This window comes from Musca vetustissima, unplaced genomic scaffold (genome assembly GCF_032173495.1).
Source record: "Musca vetustissima isolate MV318-11 ecotype Yass unplaced genomic scaffold, APGP_CSIRO_Mvet_v1 utg25509, whole genome shotgun sequence".
In the NCBI taxonomy this organism is placed as follows: Eukaryota; Metazoa; Arthropoda; class Insecta; order Diptera; family Muscidae; genus Musca; species Musca vetustissima.
In genome coordinates, this window is record NW_026885149.1 from 209,543 (window position 1) to 227,902 (window position 18,360).

At 34.6% G+C, this 18,360-nt stretch overlaps 3 protein-coding genes across 4 annotated transcripts; 1 reads left to right on the top strand and 2 right to left on the bottom strand.

Moving 5' to 3' along the window:
- Positions 1–147: 147 nt before the first annotated feature.
- LOC133332267 (plastin-3) lies at positions 148–9,759 on the bottom strand. 2 transcript variants are annotated; one of them, XM_061540653.1, is made up of 5 exons: positions 9,686–9,759; positions 1,179–2,289; positions 840–1,118; positions 529–782; positions 148–469 (listed from the first exon to the last, which is right to left on the bottom strand). In XM_061540653.1, the coding sequence occupies exons 1-5, from the start codon at positions 9,755–9,757 to the stop codon at positions 275–277; spliced, it is 1,911 nt and encodes a 636-aa protein (XP_061396637.1). In that variant the 5' UTR covers positions 9,758–9,759; the 3' UTR covers positions 148–274. The 2 variants fall into 2 exon arrangements, with proteins under 2 accessions (XP_061396637.1, XP_061396636.1); XM_061540652.1 differs by lacking the exon at positions 9,686–9,759 and adding an exon at positions 3,104–3,195.
- Positions 9,760–11,549: 1,790 nt separating this feature from the next.
- On the top strand, positions 11,550–12,963 carry LOC133332256 (exosome complex component RRP45). The gene is made up of 4 exons (XM_061540641.1): positions 11,550–11,615; positions 11,688–12,627; positions 12,686–12,850; positions 12,917–12,963. Exons 1-4 carry the CDS (start codon positions 11,550–11,552, stop codon positions 12,961–12,963), a joined length of 1,218 nt encoding a protein of 405 aa, XP_061396625.1.
- A 511-nt stretch (positions 12,964–13,474) lies between these two features.
- On the bottom strand, positions 13,475–14,575 carry LOC133332269 (histone deacetylase complex subunit SAP30 homolog). Its single transcript, XM_061540655.1, has 3 exons — positions 14,395–14,575; positions 14,071–14,328; positions 13,475–13,744 (listed from the first exon to the last, which is right to left on the bottom strand). Exons 1-3 carry the CDS (start codon positions 14,527–14,529, stop codon positions 13,616–13,618), a joined length of 522 nt encoding a protein of 173 aa, XP_061396639.1. The 5' UTR covers positions 14,530–14,575; the 3' UTR covers positions 13,475–13,615.
- Positions 14,576–18,360: the final 3,785 nt, after the last annotated feature.

Sequence of the window (18,360 nt, forward strand, 5' to 3'; positions counted from 1 at the left end):
ATTTGTGTGTATGTGTCTGGAAGGCTGTGATCCATCATATGAATCGTTGAACAATAAAGCGGCGTTGGCTTGACAATATTGCCAGATTCGAACCATACACCGTGGACATCCTTCCGTTTAATACCCATTCCTATTTGTTACTTCTTATTTCAATTCACATTTTCTTTCTCTCATTAAATCAATCAGTTGTTATTAAAAATATTTGTTGTGGAGGTGGATTAATTCTCGATGTTTAGGTTGGTTTCTTGTTGCATTTGGCATCTTGGCATGTCGTTTAGTTGCTATTGTTAATGTTGTTTTGATTCTCGACACTGTCCATGTTGGGAATGTAGTCCAAAGCCATCATACATGCAAACACGGTCATAACCATTTTGGGTTTGACTTCAGTAATGTCTTCGGGTAGCGCATAGACTCGGGCACCAATTTTGCGTGCCATTGAAATGGCATATTTGGCATTGGCCAGATTGTCCTAGAAAACGATAATTTATGATTAAATGATACACTTTCAAATTTAATTTAAAGACGTACCTCTTCGGTTCCACCGGTTCGCACCAAATCGTAGTTAATACTGCCTGCCTTGATGGAATCAATCAGATCAATAACTATTTTGCCGTCAGCAATGGCTGGATCATTGAAATTCTTAAGAGATGTTTCTTTGCCGGCCTCGGAAAGTTTGCTGTTGACCCATTGTACGATTTCCTTTTCAACAATTGGATTGCCAGAGTTGGCCAATCGTGACAGAATGGATAGAGTATAGGCACGCATCAGTTGCCAAATTAAAGCTGAAATAATCTCAGTTTTTGAATACCTTGTGCATTAAAAATGTTGGTATTAGTTACCTAGAGTTAAGGTTGCATTTCCATCATTCAAATCCTGACCGGCAATACCAACTAAGGAGAATTTAAGCTGTTTACCCAACTCCACAGCGTAATTGCAGTTTTCTAATTTCTCCATAAATTTGCGCAAGGGTGTAAACCGTTTGTGGACACGACTCCAGTTCACAATACCCGGTTTAATGATGTCACACAATTGGAAGATTATCAAACCATCGGCCAAATCGGAATACAACCAGTTAACATGAGGACTTACACCCATGGAGTTCATCCAGTTGCGGTAAGCTAGAAATGAGTATTTAGTATTAGATTAAAGAATAGAAAATAAATTAGTAGTAATCTTACTTTTCTCTTCGCGTGTTTCCTCAATGGACTCTAGACCCTCAACTTGTTCTGGTTGATCTAGACCAGGGTGATTATTGAATAGATTAGCAACAAAAGCCAAATTTAACTTGTAGACCCCATTGACGACGTCCTGTGGTGTCAAGAAGCTGCGACAGTTCAATTTGGCTGCTTGTTGCAACATAATTTCGGCACGGGATACCAAATCCTTCTCATGCAAAGCATCCAGGTTGACATCGACGTCGTTACCAGCGATTTGCTTTAGCAAATGGGAATAGATTTCAGAATCAACAATATCCGATTGGAAGTTGGTGCAGCGACGAGAAATACCGGCACGTTCCAGGTGATGATTTACCCAACGAAGCAAAATAGCTTCTGGCGACATTTTCATTAGATCTTCCAGACGTTCATTGTCGAACAACAGACCTGCCAAGCCAGGGCAGCTATCCAAAGTAATGTGACTGAAGAGACCAATGCGAATAATCTGCCACAGCAAACCCAAAACCAAGTGAGGTTTACCCTTGGCCAGATCATGGGCATCAATATTCACAATGTTGCAGCCAATGGCTTGCGAGGAAACCAATGCCAGTGTCAAGTTCTCAAATTCACGGTAAACGGTGAGATTTTTCTTGTTAATGGCTCTCTCATCAATTGTGTCGGGGCAGGAGTGATTAATGATTTTGCACAATAAAATACCATCCTTAATCGATTGGTACAAACGTTTGCCTTCGGCATCAATGGGCAGCAGATGTTTCAAATCCTGATCGTGACCCAAGTTGGAGTTGATCCAATCGGAGAAAGCTAGCTGTTCTTCCAAGCGCACAGAATGTGTGGTACCTTCGGATGAGATGCTGGACATACCGCCCAAAGTTTCCAAATTCTCTTTTTTGGAGACAACGGTCTTGAATGTGCTGGCTACATCCTTTGACTTGAGATCCAGACACAAATTCTCAAACTCTTCTAAATTCAGTTTACCTTGGTGGGACGTGCGTTGCTTATTTTGGAATTCATCGATCATTTCACGCACTTGATATCCTGGTAATTTAAACCCAACCTGGTCCAGTGCGGATTTAAGCTCGCTGAGGTCAATGAAGCCATCTTTGTTGGCATCAATCTGAAATAAAAAAGATAAATATATTAAAATGTATACATATATTTATAGTGATAAGCTGTGAATGAGTTCGTGCATAAATTATCGACACGGTGTTGTTAGTCATCTAGTAGCTATTACAAGGGTTTCTTACTGGCGTATGACTCATTCCATTTTGGAATTTCATTCATTGTCTTATATTCAAACGAAGGCGAGATATAAACACTGTCCATCTATTTACAGTTTTAACATTAAAAGCAATTGATAGCGGGTGACACAACGATCGGCTATTCGCATTGGCATATTCATCATCGACGAAATGAAACCTGTTTTCGAAATTAACGAACTAAACACAACCTACGTTAGTTTTTTTTTTTTTTTTTTTTGTATTCCAATTTTCTTCAACTAACACTTAACAGTTGGATTTGAATAGACACAGCACCAACACAGAAACTGAGTAGAATGTCATACAGAGGCATAGATAGATAGATATTCGATGACTACAACATTAAATGCTAATACCAATTCGCACAGTCATTTGTATGTCTTCTTCTTGAATTGAATTATTACTTCATATGTTTATTCTAGAATTTATTGCCGCTTTCGATTCAATTTCCAATGAATTACTAATCAGCAAATTGGAAAAATTATTCATTCGCACGCAGTTGCAGATAAGATAAAACCATGGTGTCGTGGTGTTGGTTCAGCAATTTCTTTATTATTTCGCTCTTTGCTGAATAGTAAAATTTGTCAGTTTATGGTATTTATAATTATTTTGCAGTTGTTGTAAAATATTGAAACTCATGTAGATGAAGTTGGGTTACAAAAAGACACGTACTGTTGGCAGAATCTCCTCGAGATTTTGTTTGTACTCCTCCAAAATATGATGATGCTCCAAATCAATAATGTCGGCCATGTTTTGAGTTTTTTTTTATTTACTACAAAATTTCTCACAATAAGAAAGACTAGTTAGCGCAAATTTCTGACAATCCTTTACCCAACCAAATACGATGTGGCCTATCGCGACAAAATGCAAAACTCAACTGATCGCCGTGGGGTGTTCAATTGAAAAGCTCCAATATATGGGCGAAAAAATATTTACAAATCAGTCAGTCAGGTGTGAATCGTACCCAGATATGTTTTATCAATACCCATACAGGTATAAATAGTTCTCCTTATCGCTTGACGTTCGTTAACAATTCCATCATTGCACAGTGCACTCTTTCAGGTTCCATCATTTTATATTTAATACATATCAATGTGAAATCTATTTATGAATACGTAAAACTTGTACACACCTAATTTTAATTATTCGCATAGAAAGAATTGATTTTTATTATTTGTTTGTAGTTTCTGACCTTCCATGAAAGTTTGACGAAGAAAATGATATAATGAAATTAATAGTAATGGATTTGTATTACTCTTGAAGATCAACAAATACACTGTGCACATTACCCACCATAAATAAAATCAAAGTTTTTTCCTTGTGGCCATAACTAACACCATTGAACAGTTTGATGTGAGACTCAAGTTTTTCGGCATACCTAAAAAGTTCTCTTAATTATCTTCCAATGTTGCGCATTTCATATTTTAGATTGAAATATTGGATACATGGTACATTATTGCATCGTTATAACCATCATCTTTGCGACATATACGGGGTTCTATATTTGGCACTTTATTAAAATTGGAAGACAACAATTGTAGTGCCAATGACAAATTACAGTTAGAGATATGGATGCCTGTGTTATAAATACTATATGAAAAGAGGTCTGGGGTTATTGATAAGATTATAGAAATTTTGACACAGTGACATCAAGGTTAGTTTCCAGTTAATATCAAATTATTTCTTAATGCTTTTGGCCGTAATTTTATTTTCCCGAGCTGATTGGTAAATACTTTTAAGGAACCAATAACACTAATTTATTTCTCGTTAGACTTTTTCTAACTTCTTCAGGACATTTTTCGTTGCTATTTCCCATAGTATTACCTATCATTAGTTGTTTGAAAAGTACACAGAACTTTGTTTATATCACGAAATGTGTGTTTTTTAATTTTAATTCCAAAGCAAAGTGTTAATCGCCGCATTTAAGAGTTCTTGTTTGGAATGTGCCCACCATTGACGGCAAGAAATGATATACACGACAGTCAAATGTCAACGACATCCACGAGAACCGTAAAATAACAAGTCACAATAAATGCGTGTCTGTGTATGTGTGTTGTGTAGAGAATACACGGAAAATGTCTTTGGTGACACCACTAACAATTATGGGTCAACACGACAAAAACGATGTCTTTTTTATGATTTAACGCATGGCCAAATTTGCATGTCGTTGTCACACAACAACAATAACACAATGAACGAAATATATAATAACCCACGAACTACCAAATGCATGAAGCGGATAGACCCCATTTCTATTTTAAAAACCAAAACGATTGACCACCACACTTTTTTTTGGTGGGGAAATTTGTTGTATACGGAAACTCCAATAAAAACAAACTGTAAACAGAATATACCAATAGAATACGAAAGCAACAAAAAAAAAACTATTCAAATCGACAGTCCGAAGAAGGTTAGAAAGTTAGAAAGAAACTAAACGAAACGCCACACAAAACATTGTGATGTTCAATATAGACGCATTAACCGGCTTCTTTGTCGTGTATTTGTTGCGAAATAGTTTTGGTTTTTCATTACAATAGGCATGAGTGTGACTCACTAAAACTATGTCATTCCAACTCTCATTAACACATTAATTCTAGGACATAGAACATTTTTTTATTGGGATTACCAAGCATACCATATTTCATTAATAACAAAACTGCAATATTCCTATCAAGTCATTGTTCGAATACATTAAATATACCTATAAGAAGTTGCAATCGTATGACATAATGTGTATGTGTGATTGTTGCTACGCATTCGCTGAATTGTCTGTATATTTTTCAGAACGAATTAAAAAAATTTCCAGCAGACACCATTTGAGCAGGTAGGTAACAATGTCAAAATATTTAGACAGGGGGGTAAATTAATGAGCATATGTAGTTTGTCTAAATTTTAATAGCTACCACTTAACACAAGTGTTTATATAACGCACTTATTGTGAGGAAAATTAAATGTTAATTTAAGTGCTATTAAGTGTAGTATAATTAGAGGATATAACGCAAACTTATTATTTATTACTTTCAAGGAGAATGGTGGCTGACTTTCACTGAACTAAAATAAAACTATTATATATATATATATATTGCAACTTCAAATTTGACGTTTCCAATATAATGAATCTATATTCTACAGATAATCATTATCAATATGAATTGTAAAGATAAAACAAGTCTAGATATATGGTTGGAGGGGGAAACCATTTTTAATTACTGTTTAATGTTGTTGTCAAAACAAGTGTTGTTGTTGTCATCCGGCCATATAATGTTAAGATTGTTTCCATACCGGCATTGGTATTGGTTATACGCGGCAATTGAAATAGAACACATGATAGCACATGAACTGTGAATGTCAGCACAATGAGAAAGATCTTAATAATTACCTACTTATCATATTTTCATTAATTGGGAATAGTTATATCAGTAGTAATAGTCTCCTCAATATTTTAATATCACAAATCGAAAATTGAAAACAGCGTAACAATTAACAACTTCCGCAAAAAATGTGATAAATTCGAAAGACATACAACTGATGAATTTTGAATGTCAATAAACTTACTCCGTCATTATGGAAAGAAAGTAAAAGTCAAAAAGATCTTGCTTTAAATTAAACGGATTGACAGATATGGCACATAGCGGAAAACCACATTGCATATTGCATTCCCTTGAAGAAAATTGCAGCGATTTAATGACACAACAAAATGTAGCAATACAACCAATATAGTGTTTGCAAATATTGTACATTGCAATGGGAATTTGCTTCGATAATACGTTTTAAATGAATTCAACGTCTTCACGTAGTATACATATACTAGATTATGCAACATAGACAAGCTAATTGAAAATTCCATACACACTTGAATCCAACTATGCGTTATATCTGTGCCAAAAACGTTCACTCTTATACTGTTTCATCAAAACATTGAACAGTATCGATATGACGAAGTGAGAAGACTGTCAACTAGCCTCAATTGCCTAAGCGTGTATAGATGTTTAATTATTTCGGTATGTATGTCTGGGTTAATAAATGCAAAAAAATGTAATCAAAACAAAACCAAAGTGTAGTGAAATGAAATGGAAACCGCAATACAACAAGTTGTGGAAACCCCCCGACAAAGATAAGACCTAGGCAAATAAGGAAAGACGGGCGGAATTCAACATACTACTGTGAAACGCAGTAAATAAAGTTGTATTAACAACAACAAAAATGACAAGGCACTCTTAAGCGAAACCTTTTAAAAGTGAGTCTTGTCGCTTCCCAATGGTCTGCACATTATTCCGAGGAAAGAAACGGCAATTAGTAGCAATTATATTTATACAACATGAACATAACGTGATAACAAATATGACTCAAGTAAGTTGATGGGCGTAGTTCCAACATGGACAACTGGGACCAACAACAAACTTCTCTCACGCAGTCCACCCTAAGTGAACATTATGTAAATCCCAAGATTAGCTTATTTTTAGGAACTGGTACCAATAATATGACTATGATATTTATTATTTGTTTTTTGTTTTCGCCAACAAATGTCGTAAAAGTGTGCATTTGTGTATAAGCAGAAGGTGTGTCATGCTCGAATGCCATTCAGCCAACCCGCATATATGGTATATTCACAATTGGTTCGAATGTCTAAACAAAAAACCTTCATTGTTAATGATTAGTAAAATGGATATTACTGTAAACTGTGGCGTTAAGTTAAATATAGATAAATCTTACGTGTCTATGATGTGGAAATTTCTGTAAGTCAGGACAAGAATTAATAACATACAGGATTTTGAGGGATGGCTAGACCATTGATCAATTAAAGAAGTTTATATGATTTTATTCATATGCTGAATGTTTTGATTATGTACATCACAATATGTGGGTGACAATGAGATCTTTATCAGTGTTTTTTATTGTACGTCTGGTTCATAGGTTTATCGGAAGGGAGTACCACACAGAATTTTAATAATTTTGCGTTCGCTGAATTTTTTTATTCTTGAATTGGGACAACAAGCCACATCATGGTCATTCAATGCTCTCTAAAATTGTTCTGAATGTTCTTCATGTGGATATGATTTTATTATCCCAAATACATTTGCGCACACATCGCAATAAACGATAAGGAATGGTTTGTAAACATTTAAATAAATATAGGTGGGTATTCATATGGGTTCGTCGTCTGTACAGTAACAACAACATACTATATTCACCATTCACACTGAAAGTGATCTGTTATGAAAGTGTTCTTGTTGTTGTTGTCGTCACTATAATTAACTTGACACTGCATCAAAGTGATGTCATGTTGTCGTCGCCGCTGTCGTCTTCTTTTAAATGCACACAACTGCAACATTTAATAGTGAGCGCACTATAGCAATGTGCTATCACATCAACAATCATTCAATAATTGCCCATTTGGGTCAGTATAGTATCACAAAGAAAGTGCACATCACATTAAACAGCCAACAAAGACTCGATGTGCAGGTGTTTTACGAGAAAAAGTGAATAATTTCATAGGATGAATGCATTCATTTCAAACTGATGAATGCATTCCATTTTAAAATAGCATTGCTGATCAAATTTTGTCTAAGACAAAGTAACTATGTCATTATGTGCACAATGCCGTGTTAATATTATTATTCAGAATAGAACCGCATGAATGACTTTAATCTTATAGCTAAACCAGCTATAGAAAAAAGGTCATACGAAATAGAATTAAAGTGTTTGGAATACCATCCGAAGTCTTATTTGGCGGTCAAAATAAAATAAGACTGGCTTAAATCGAAATGCGATTTAAGATTTCAATTGATTCACACTTTACAATTCTACTGCGTCGCAATCAGTGTGATATTCATCTGAATTTTTTACACAAGATGAATTCTGATATGGCGAATAATTCTGCATCATTAACTAAAAAGTAAGGATTTATGGCTGTCTTGCAGCAAATGAGCGATAGTCCACAGTAATCTGCACATATTCTGAAGGAAAATTCAGAATACAAGACAGTAAACGGAAGTCAAAGCAGATCTTTGCATTCAAAGCTTTTTTATGTAAATATGTCGCAGTTTTTACTAAATAATTGTAATTTTTTTACAAAACATCGAAAGAGTACGCAGACATATATTTTACTACACATATTATAATTTTATAAATATTTTTTGTTTAATTAACATTTAATTTACATATCATAACATTTTAATTATATAATTAAGTTAAACAAGTCATATATTAAAACACGTTGTATGTATGCTGTGTGTGGTCCCCAGTATAACAAAATAATCACTTGTGATTTTTTTTTTTATAATTTTCACTTTATTTCCTGATTTACGAACTCTTCAATAAAATCTCTTTTTAAAACACAATCGACATTGTGTATAATCCGAACAACCCCCGCAAAGGCTTAATACCTTATTTCGAGACTTTATCAGCCAGTGGTGTCACCCTCCTCGAAACTAAGCCCGACATTCAAGCAATGAAAACACAGTCCACACAATCGTATTTAGCGAGTGTATGCATTGTTGGTTTGGATGTATGAGGAGGATTGTGGATGGACTTGTATTTCTTCTTTCATGCCAAATGCCTTTCTCCTTATTCTGATGCTGCGCCTGCTTGTTGTATGCGAAAAAAAAAAAACAAAACATATGCCGGCAACACCCATGTGGCCATGTTGGCTGAATGAATGCATTGCCTTGTTGTTGCTGTTAGTAGATATTTATTTATTTGTTACTACTCTGTAGTTGCTATTCCTCCAACTCATCCTCCCCATAAACGCGCGCACACACACACACTAATGGGCAAACGCACCCTTTTGCATTGTAACGAGTCGTCAAAAGCGACGAGGGGAGGACTGCATGTTAGGCCTTGAATTGAACAAGCAAACAAAGGAATCGTCCTCGATTTGGGGTTGAATACTGTAAACACATGTAGTTTTTTCTCGTCAGCCTGCTCACTGCCAGCTATAAAGCTACCAATATTACAACATGACGGTGGGGCAGGACCAGGGGAGAGTACCGGGGTATTTGATTTAAGCAAAACAACCAAAGCCGTATGTTACCGAGTAATTAATTTCCTTGCCGCTCACCCACCTTTATTCGCTGCTACGCCACACTCACCTCCCTCCGAGATGTGAACTTTATTTGATTATATGAGACTTAAGTGACTCATCCTAAAGGCATTCAAATGTTATTCTTGTTGTTTTTGTTGTTAGCTTCTTTAAGCCACATTTTTAATTATTCATTATGGAGGAGCGTGTGAGTACTCTACTATACCTCTTACCTCTGTGAATTTCTCCTGAATCTCTGCTTTTTCGTCCGCTGAAAGGCCTTTTGTGAATTTGTTTATGGACATTGTAATGTTGAGTTTTCCTCTTTTTGCAAACAATAACTGTTGTTGTTAGAAATGGAATCTGTTTGCCGTTTACTCTTCTTCTTAAGGACAAATGAATAATTTTTTTCTTATACTTTTTTAATTTTTATGCACACTATTTGATTTTGATATTCGAACTTCTCAACTCTTTGGAGATTTTGCTCTTTGTCACTCACTAACACTTTCGCTGGTTTGGCTTCTTTGTGACGTTTGACTTTCTCGATTTAAATGGTATTTCTTTTTTTAATATTTGTATTTTTTCCCCTCTTTGCTTTGTGTTTTTGAAAGACTAATAAACAAAAATTAAATAAATAAGTTACTCATAGATTCGTTAATCACTTAATCCGCAAAGAAAAATCGAAACAAGTCTACGTTAAATAAAAGAAGGAATATGTATGGCTCAAACTTAGTCTCAGACTGAGGGAAAACGTTCAAAGACAAAATAGGGATACGCAAGTCGATATATGGGCCATCAAGTGACAGTGTTGCCAGTTTAAGGGAATTTTCTCCGAAGTGGGAATACAGAAAAACACAGCCTGGAAATAAAATAAAATTAATCTGTTCCCATATTGCAAGAATTAACACGATTTTTAAAAATGATTAAATATGTTGTGGAAGTTATAACCTTTCTCCTCAAATGAAATAACATTTTAATACTAAAAATATGTAATGATGAACTTATGATTTGGATTTTTTTTATAAATTTCTTTGTCCCAAAATTGAATGAATGAATTACCGTTGGCTACTTTATCGATTTATACCAATAATCGAAAAAGGTTTTGCCAATTAATGGTGTTTCTACACGATATGTATTTTACATATGTGCTGTCACTTTTTTACATATGGAAATCGAACTCGTCATGTGAAACATACGGAAAAATATGTCAAAACGATATGCAATTACATATGTATTTTTTTCCGAATGCTCGTATGTGAAACATAAGGAAATCAGCTGTTTGAATGAAACACATTGTTGGAAGAAAATATTTCAATTGCAATTCAAAGAAAAGGATGAAAAGGCAACAATTACGAATTATTATTTCGTTTGTAGGTGTTTAATAAAAAAATGATGTTGATTTAAGAAAAAATAAAAGTGTTTTTTTGTTTATAGGTTATGTCATATGTAAAATACATATGCCGATTTGAACACAAAAATAAATGTTTTGTGTACACTGCTAATTTTGACATATGGATGAAATAAGTGACAGCACATATGTAAAATACATATCGTGTAAAAACACCATAAGGAAGAGTATTAAAAACAGAATCAAGAAGAAAATATTAACGTTGTTATTTGCTCTCAAGGGCTCAGCACAATGATAGCGTTACGTGTTTTTTTTATGACGCTAACGCGAACAAAAAGTTAAAATGCATTTAACAAATAACGCGAGGGATGACTCAACTTAAAGCGGTGTACACACTATCACTTTTGAATGACAGTTTTTTATCGATTACTGAATGTCCAACAACCATGAATATATTTGTGGTTGCCTAATGAATGACAATCATGAGAGGCCACACTATCAAACAAGCAAAATTTGGGCAAGAGTGTCATTCAAAAATGCTATGGTTGCCCGATAAATGACAAAAAAAGAAGCAAAATTTGGACAAGAGTGTCATTCAAAAGTGATAGTGTGTACACCGCTTAACACTTTTCAATGTCGATTAATCGATTAGTTTAAAATCGATTTGCGTATCCATGCCCTGCACACTATTTGTAAAATGCGGTTTACTGGTTTATTATTCCATTGAAAAACTGAAATAGAAAAAAAACATGAAAGAAACTCCATTATCGACGTGCGAAAAGAATTTTATAATTCAAGCAATTAAACAGAACCAGGTACTTCGGCTGTATGCTCTCCGGATCAATCCCTAACTTTATTAAGTGATATGTTTTTCTTTACTATTTTAGCGTTTGGACGGACGAAAGAATGATGAATTTAGGAGTATAAAAATTAATTACGGTGCCGAATGGGGTAGTGTTTTAGTTGCTTTGGGTGAAACCAAAGTACTTGCACAAGTGTCCAGTGAACTTGGAGAACCTAAGGCGACTCGTCCCAATGAGGGTATTTTCCACATAAATGTCGAGCTGGGTCCAATGGCTGCTCCTCATTTTGAAGCTGGTCGCAATTGCGAGTTGACCGTACAGCTCAACAGGACCTTGGAAAGGACATTCAAGGACTCGAAATGTCTAGACTTGGAATCTTTGTGTATAACAGCTGAAGAACGTGTCTGGATTTTGCGGGTAGACTTGAACGTTCTTAATCATGAAGGAAATTTAATTGACTGTTGCTCTATTGCCACTCTTTGTGCTCTAATGCATTTTAGAAGACCAGAAGTGAGTATAGTTGAAGACGATGTAATAATACACACCGCCGCCGAAAAGGAGCCACAGCCTATGGTCATGCATCACTATCCAGTCTGCGTTAGTTATTGTACATTCGATGAAGGCTCAATCGCTGTGGCAGACCCTACAGTTATAGAAGAGCGCACTAGTGAATCACAAATGATTTTTGGAATCAATTCATTCCGAGAATTGTGTTGTTTAAATTTAGGCGGCTCTTCCCTGACTAGCTCGGCGTTGTTACTGCAATGCTCAAAGAGGGCGGCGAAACATGCAAAGTATGTTGTGGAACTGGTGAAGCAGACTTTAGAAACCGACATAGCAGCCAGAGAGTCCCGATCAAATGTAGGTTTTACGGAATGCCTTAAGCAAAATGCCATAACCAGCTTAGCTGAAGATCGTTTGGTCTTAAAATTAAGACATTTTACTTTTGATGATGGAGATAAAAGTCGCATCGATGAAAGCAAATGTAATGAAATTGATTTTGAGAACGATAGAATGGAGAGTGGTAAGATATTATTTTTATTTTACTACACAAATTGTGAACTTCATCACTTGTAACTTAGATGGCGCTGACAAAGTCCCGACGGCTTCAAACGACAAATGGACCGTAGAAGACAAGGAGGATTGCAACATGGATAGCGAGGATAACGCGCCAGACCAAGAAGAATACACGAACCACCAAGAACAAGTCACTAAAATTTCAAGCAAAGTACAAAACAAAATTCCTAGTAAGGTTTATGTCATAAGCATTATATAATAACGATAATAAATCGCAAATTTAACTTTCATTTTAGGAGACCCACAAAGTGATTCTGAGGAGGAAGAAAAAATTACCATATAAGACTATTTTTGTTTTTATAATAAAATTAGGTTTTCCTCAGTACATATTCAATATGATGTGTTTTATTACATTCGAAAAGAGAATTCTGTAATGTATTTTAAAGTATCTGTGACAGAATATACCATTTTACAGATTATAATTGTATCTCGAATTAATGCAAAATGTAAATTCAAGTTTAACAACAACTTAGGGTAGCAAATTATTCTTCAATGTGTGCAGTCTTCACAATTCCGGGCTGAGCATGTTCACGAAAACTACTATGACAGTATGAATACCAATTGGTCACTAATACACACTCAAAATCTTACACATATACAAAAGCTCTCACGACTATGTACCACATGTCGCTTTGCGCTGGGACGCTTAAGCAATGTAATCGAAGGTCCACAAAATAAATAACAACAATAAATTTGGATTGACGCATTTTGTGTGTTTTCACTAAATGCACGTTTTGCTAATGTTATGCTTTTTTAATCGATTTAATTTAGATGTTTAAATATATGTATACGTATTGTTAAAAAAAATATTACACAAATGTGAGTGACTTAAACGGTAACAATTGCTTAAAATCTACAGCTAATAGAATTAATTTTAGATTTAATGCGAATGGAGCACCAGCACACTAAATGTACGCCTGATTTCGTCTGTCCATTCAAGTGGTGTCATTACTAATGCCATTTTTAAGGTCTAATTTGTTGGAATTTGATTTCACCATGTACACGAAGTATGTAATAATTTCCTTTTCTTTAACATTTATCGTTTTGAAGTGTTTCATAATTGTCTGTAAGAATAAAACGATACAAATTAATATGACAACGACTTTTCATTGTTAAACATCCCAAATGTCCCTTTTTATAATTTGTTGGGGACTTAAGAATGTTTACAACAATATGAAAGACATTAATTAAAGTGACTTGGAATACCGAATACCTCGTTTCGTCCATTAACTTCGAGCCATTTATATAAAAAACATCGAAGAAGATACAACAGCAATATCGATTCAATAATTTTGTTTGTAATCAACATAATTATCATCGATTATGTAATAAATTGGCAAGGCGAATTTGGGACAACTAATGCGTTTATATTTTTTCGTGCTATACTTACATCTGCTAACTGCGCTCTTTTCATTCCGGGTCGTGTTTGCAATTTGTAATGTCTCTTGTATCGCCTTAATGTATTCACTTGCAGCTGATAAAGATCTGGCACTTCTGGTAGGTCAATGTCTGTATCATTACTGTCATCTTCAGATTCTTTTCGTCGTCTTTTGGAACGGGCCGATTGAATTCGGTCTTTGTGGTAGTCGCATATGTAAATGTGCTGGGATGTTGGATCGCTACTCAATTTAAGACGTTTGTCTTTCACCTGCAAACGGACGATGCTGTAATCAATTTGCCACAAAGATAAACATTTTTTGAGACGTGTACTTACGGTCTTTTGTATACGTTTACTGTAGCTAGCGTTTCCAGCTGGATTTCTGCATCTCTCGTTCTCATCTATCAAACAACATGTTTGGTCGGCATGCCCCCCTCTCGAATCCTCTTCCGTACTAAAGCCGTTGTTCATTGTCCCCAATAATTATGTCGTGCAGATGATTTTTCCAGTGGATTCGTTGTTAGAATGTAACATCTAGAGCTTGAAGCTTAGATGTTTTTGCGAATGAGTATTCTTGTTTCTTTCCGAGTTTCACAACAAACGACGTCGTTGTCAGTGGCTGCAGTTGGCTTCACCTTTTCTTTATTTGATATTTTTTTGATCCGCTTAAAATTGCTGTATTATTATTTCGCTTTCTTTCGCCGGCCACTAATCACTCATTTGTATTTTGTTTTTTATTTATTGCAGCTGTTGTTCTCTACTTACGTTTTACGTGCTATATTTTGTTTAAATCAATAGAGAACTTATTTTTCTTTACGTGATGATGTAGTGATGCCTAGGAAAAATTAAAAACGTTCCATCAACTTCAGAAGGGGGGAAAGAAGAAATGACCGATAAAGGAAAAACTCAAAGAGGGAAATGGAAAATTTACGAATGAGGTGTGATAGACACCGTTTAAGAGCGTATTGTTGCGAAAAAGGCATGCGGAGAATTGCCGATTAGGGATACCGCAAGTCGTTGATAACGGCAGCACGACCGATAACATATGTTATTTTCGAATCACTAAGTAATACCATGTCCTCATGGCGAATTATGCACACAAATATTAACGTTTCAATACGATATTATTCTTAAATTCCTTTAATAATACCATATTTTTCTTAATTTTGTTTATCTCAGTAGGGTAACGTAGTTCGACTTTCTACTATTCGACTAGTTCCGCTCTGTCTTCATTCATATTTTCTTTCTGCTTCCGCTTTAACTTTCATTTTTATTTTTCAGTTCCGTTTTGTCATCGATTTTCTTTTTTTATTTGGCTTGACGTTTTCTTCTTGAGTTTTTTGTGTTTGAAAATTGACATTTCATCCTAATGGTACTTCAGACTATGAGTTCTATTTTAAGGCTCGAACATAAAACACATTTACATACAACAGAATGTTGCGTCATTTATTTCCTAAAACCGGCACAATTTTGAGTCATTTACCATACAAAAATAAATAACGATTCCAGCGTCTTTTATTTTAAACAACGCACGAAAACACCATACTATGCTATAGGGTAAATACAACTAATTCCGGCATTAACCAATAGTCGGTTTCAAATAACTAAAAATTCCCGCCCTTACTCGGGGTTTACACATGCAACTTTTGCGTACTAAAATACCCACCTCCTCTTCTCATGTATTAGGTAGTCGCGCCGGCGAATTACCACACACAGCAAATGTTCATGGCCAAATAAAGGACCTTGGCAACATTATTGGTCTATTCCCGTACTGCAAGAATCTACGAGTTTTTACTATTTTTTCCGATATCATAAAGGAAAAAAGTGTTATCGTAGTAAAAAATAGTAGATTCTTGCAGTACGGGAACAGACCATATATGTCAAAATTTGTAAAAAAGCAAATGAAATGGAATACATTAGAACTTTTTACCAGATTAACCTACTTTATGAGGATTTACTTGACATATATGCAAAGGAATTGACAATTGAAACCCACTGGGTTAACAAAATCCGGTTATATGTAAACGTACTATAAGTCCCCCTTTCCACCTATTTTCCCTTTCCCTTTAACCTATTCGTTTTACTCAGCCGGCTTTTGTTTACAAACTTGTTGCTTTAAAATGTGCAAGTAAAATTTAATTTTTGCAATTTATATAATAAAATATATAAAAAAATAAATAAAATATAAAAAATTCTTTAAAATCTACACACTTTAGACGTTTCTTTCTTTTGTACTTTGATTCTCAAATTTGGCAAAGAAAAATTTGCTAGTTGAAAAGCAAAAGAGAAAACAAAAAATTTGCCAAATAACAATTTGCCTGTGGAAAAGGGGACTAAGGGAAATTTGATTCAACCAAGGTGTATGCATGAATTACAACATCTAATGAAGTTACAAAAAAACACATTATTGTTTTTTACCGGGTTAACCTATTTTATGAGGAATTCTCAAAGGAATTGATCATTTAAACCCACTGGGTTAAATAAATCCGGTACGTTTACATTGTACCGGATTTCGTTAACCCAGTGGGTTTCAATTGTCAATTCCATTGCATACATGTCAAATAAATCCTCATAGAATAGGTTAACCCGGTAAAAAGCTCTAATGTAAATGCCGTATAAGAAATTAATAAAATAAATCGTCAATGTCTGTACTTGAATATTAGGGGTGGACATATATTTTTCCGGAAAATACATCCGTTTTGACTTACCTGCACTAGCAACACTTGCAATTATTTGTGTGCAGGAAAGTCAAATGCGCTTAATTTGCAAGTAAGTGAATTCACTGCACGTAAATGTATTAATGTCGGAGAAAAAATAAGAACTGTAATTTGAAATGCAGCTAAATCAAAACATCTGTATAAAAAACATTAAGCAATCACCTAAATAAGCATACTGTTGAATTACCGCGTCAAAATGTCACTATTTAAAATTTATCTCTTATTTTTTTTGGTACGATTTGGGAGCAATATGGAATATGTTCATTGAAAATATTCTTTGAAGTGTAGATCCTAAAACATTCTGGTAATTTATTTTACAAAAAATCACAACCACATGTTTTAACCACATTTTTCAATCAAAGGGACGACAGCTCTAAATGCCCTAAATGAGCCACTACCATAACAGGTCTTGCAAGAAGCGAATATTATCGGCCATTGTAGTCATATATATATATATATATATATAAATATGAAAATGAATTACATACGGATGAAAAGAGTGACAGCACATATGTTAACAACATATTGTGTATGAAATCGTATTTTGCATACAACATTTAATCTTGATTAGAAGCTTAATCACGGTTTATTTTCTTAATCAGGCTGAATTTACCATGATTTATCATACAAATTTAAATCACCATGCGGCAGGGTTATTTTAAATCATGATCGAAATCGTGATACTAATGAGAACTCTCTCACAATGTACCAAAATATGCAACCTTTTTCGCAAGTTGTTTGTTTTTATATTTAACGGTTGCCAAATGCAAAAATGAAAAAATCAGAGGAGAATTTTTGTGTTTGTCATTCACAAACATTCACAGCATTGCAAAATAATTTCCATTGTTGTAATTATTCTTTTCATATACTAACAAATATCAGCTGATTGACATGTTGATCATGATTAAAGGTACGTGTAAACAATTAGGGTGTATTTCTTTATTTCGTTAATAGTACGTTTACATTTAACCAGATTTCGTTAACCCAGTTGGTTTCAAGTGTCATTTCCTTTGCATATATATCAAATAAATCCTCATAAAGTAGGTTAACCCGTTAAAAAATTCTAATGTACAAGGAGTTTAATAGAGTCGATTTGCAACCGTATATGTAAATGTACTTTAAGCACCTTTACAGATATAATGTTACTTCAAAAGTAACCAGACACAACTAGTTTGTCATATTTGTCACGAGCATTGCGTTGGAATCAAATCGGTTGGGTTTGTAGTTACCTTTTACAATTGTAACATGTCACAAGGTGTGAAAATATATTCATATATACACCTAAGTCTGTTTTTACACGGTTTTGATATAACACGGTTTGAAAATTGAATATTTTTAATTTTTTTAGTCTGCTTTTCCACAGGCAAATTTTTATTTGGCAAATACTGAGTTTGTAGGCGAGAGGGGTGCGAGGAAGAAAAACAAAAATTTGCCTGTTCAGAATTTGCCGTACACGCAAATTCTGCTTTGCTCTGTTCGTTGAAAACAATTTTGTTGACATTTCCTTTTGAACCTATTCGCTTTACTGACACACAGCCGGCTTTTGTTTACAAACCTGTTGCTTTAATTTGTGCAAGTGAAATTT

Excerpts from the sequence above, each read along its gene's own strand:
- LOC133332269 (XM_061540655.1), bottom strand. The coding sequence starts at position 14,529 with ATGAACAACGGCTTTAGTACGGAAGAGGATTCGAGAGGGGGGCATGCC. Across the intron at positions 14,329-14,394 it reads GTAAACGTATACAAAAGACC|GTGAAAGACAAACGTCTTAA; the intron begins GTAAGTACACGT and ends GTCCGTTTGCAG. Across the intron at positions 13,745-14,070 it reads AAAGAGCGCAGTTAGCAGAT|ACAATTATGAAACACTTCAA; the intron begins GTAAGTATAGCA and ends TTATTCTTACAG.
- LOC133332267 (XM_061540652.1), bottom strand. The coding sequence starts at position 3,181 with ATGGCCGACATTATTGATTTGGAGCATCATCATATTTTGGAGGAGTAC. Across the intron at positions 2,290-3,103 it reads TCGAGGAGATTCTGCCAACA|ATTGATGCCAACAAAGATGG; the intron begins GTACGTGTCTTT and ends TTTTTATTTCAG. Across the intron at positions 1,119-1,178 it reads GGAAACACGCGAAGAGAAAA|CTTACCGCAACTGGATGAAC; the intron begins GTAAGATTACTA and ends ACTCATTTCTAG.
- LOC133332256 (XM_061540641.1), top strand. The coding sequence starts at position 11,550 with ATGAAAGAAACTCCATTATCGACGTGCGAAAAGAATTTTATAATTCAA. Across the intron at positions 12,628-12,685 it reads GAACGATAGAATGGAGAGTG|ATGGCGCTGACAAAGTCCCG; the intron begins GTAAGATATTAT and ends CTTGTAACTTAG. Across the intron at positions 12,851-12,916 it reads AGTACAAAACAAAATTCCTA|GAGACCCACAAAGTGATTCT; the intron begins GTAAGGTTTATG and ends CTTTCATTTTAG.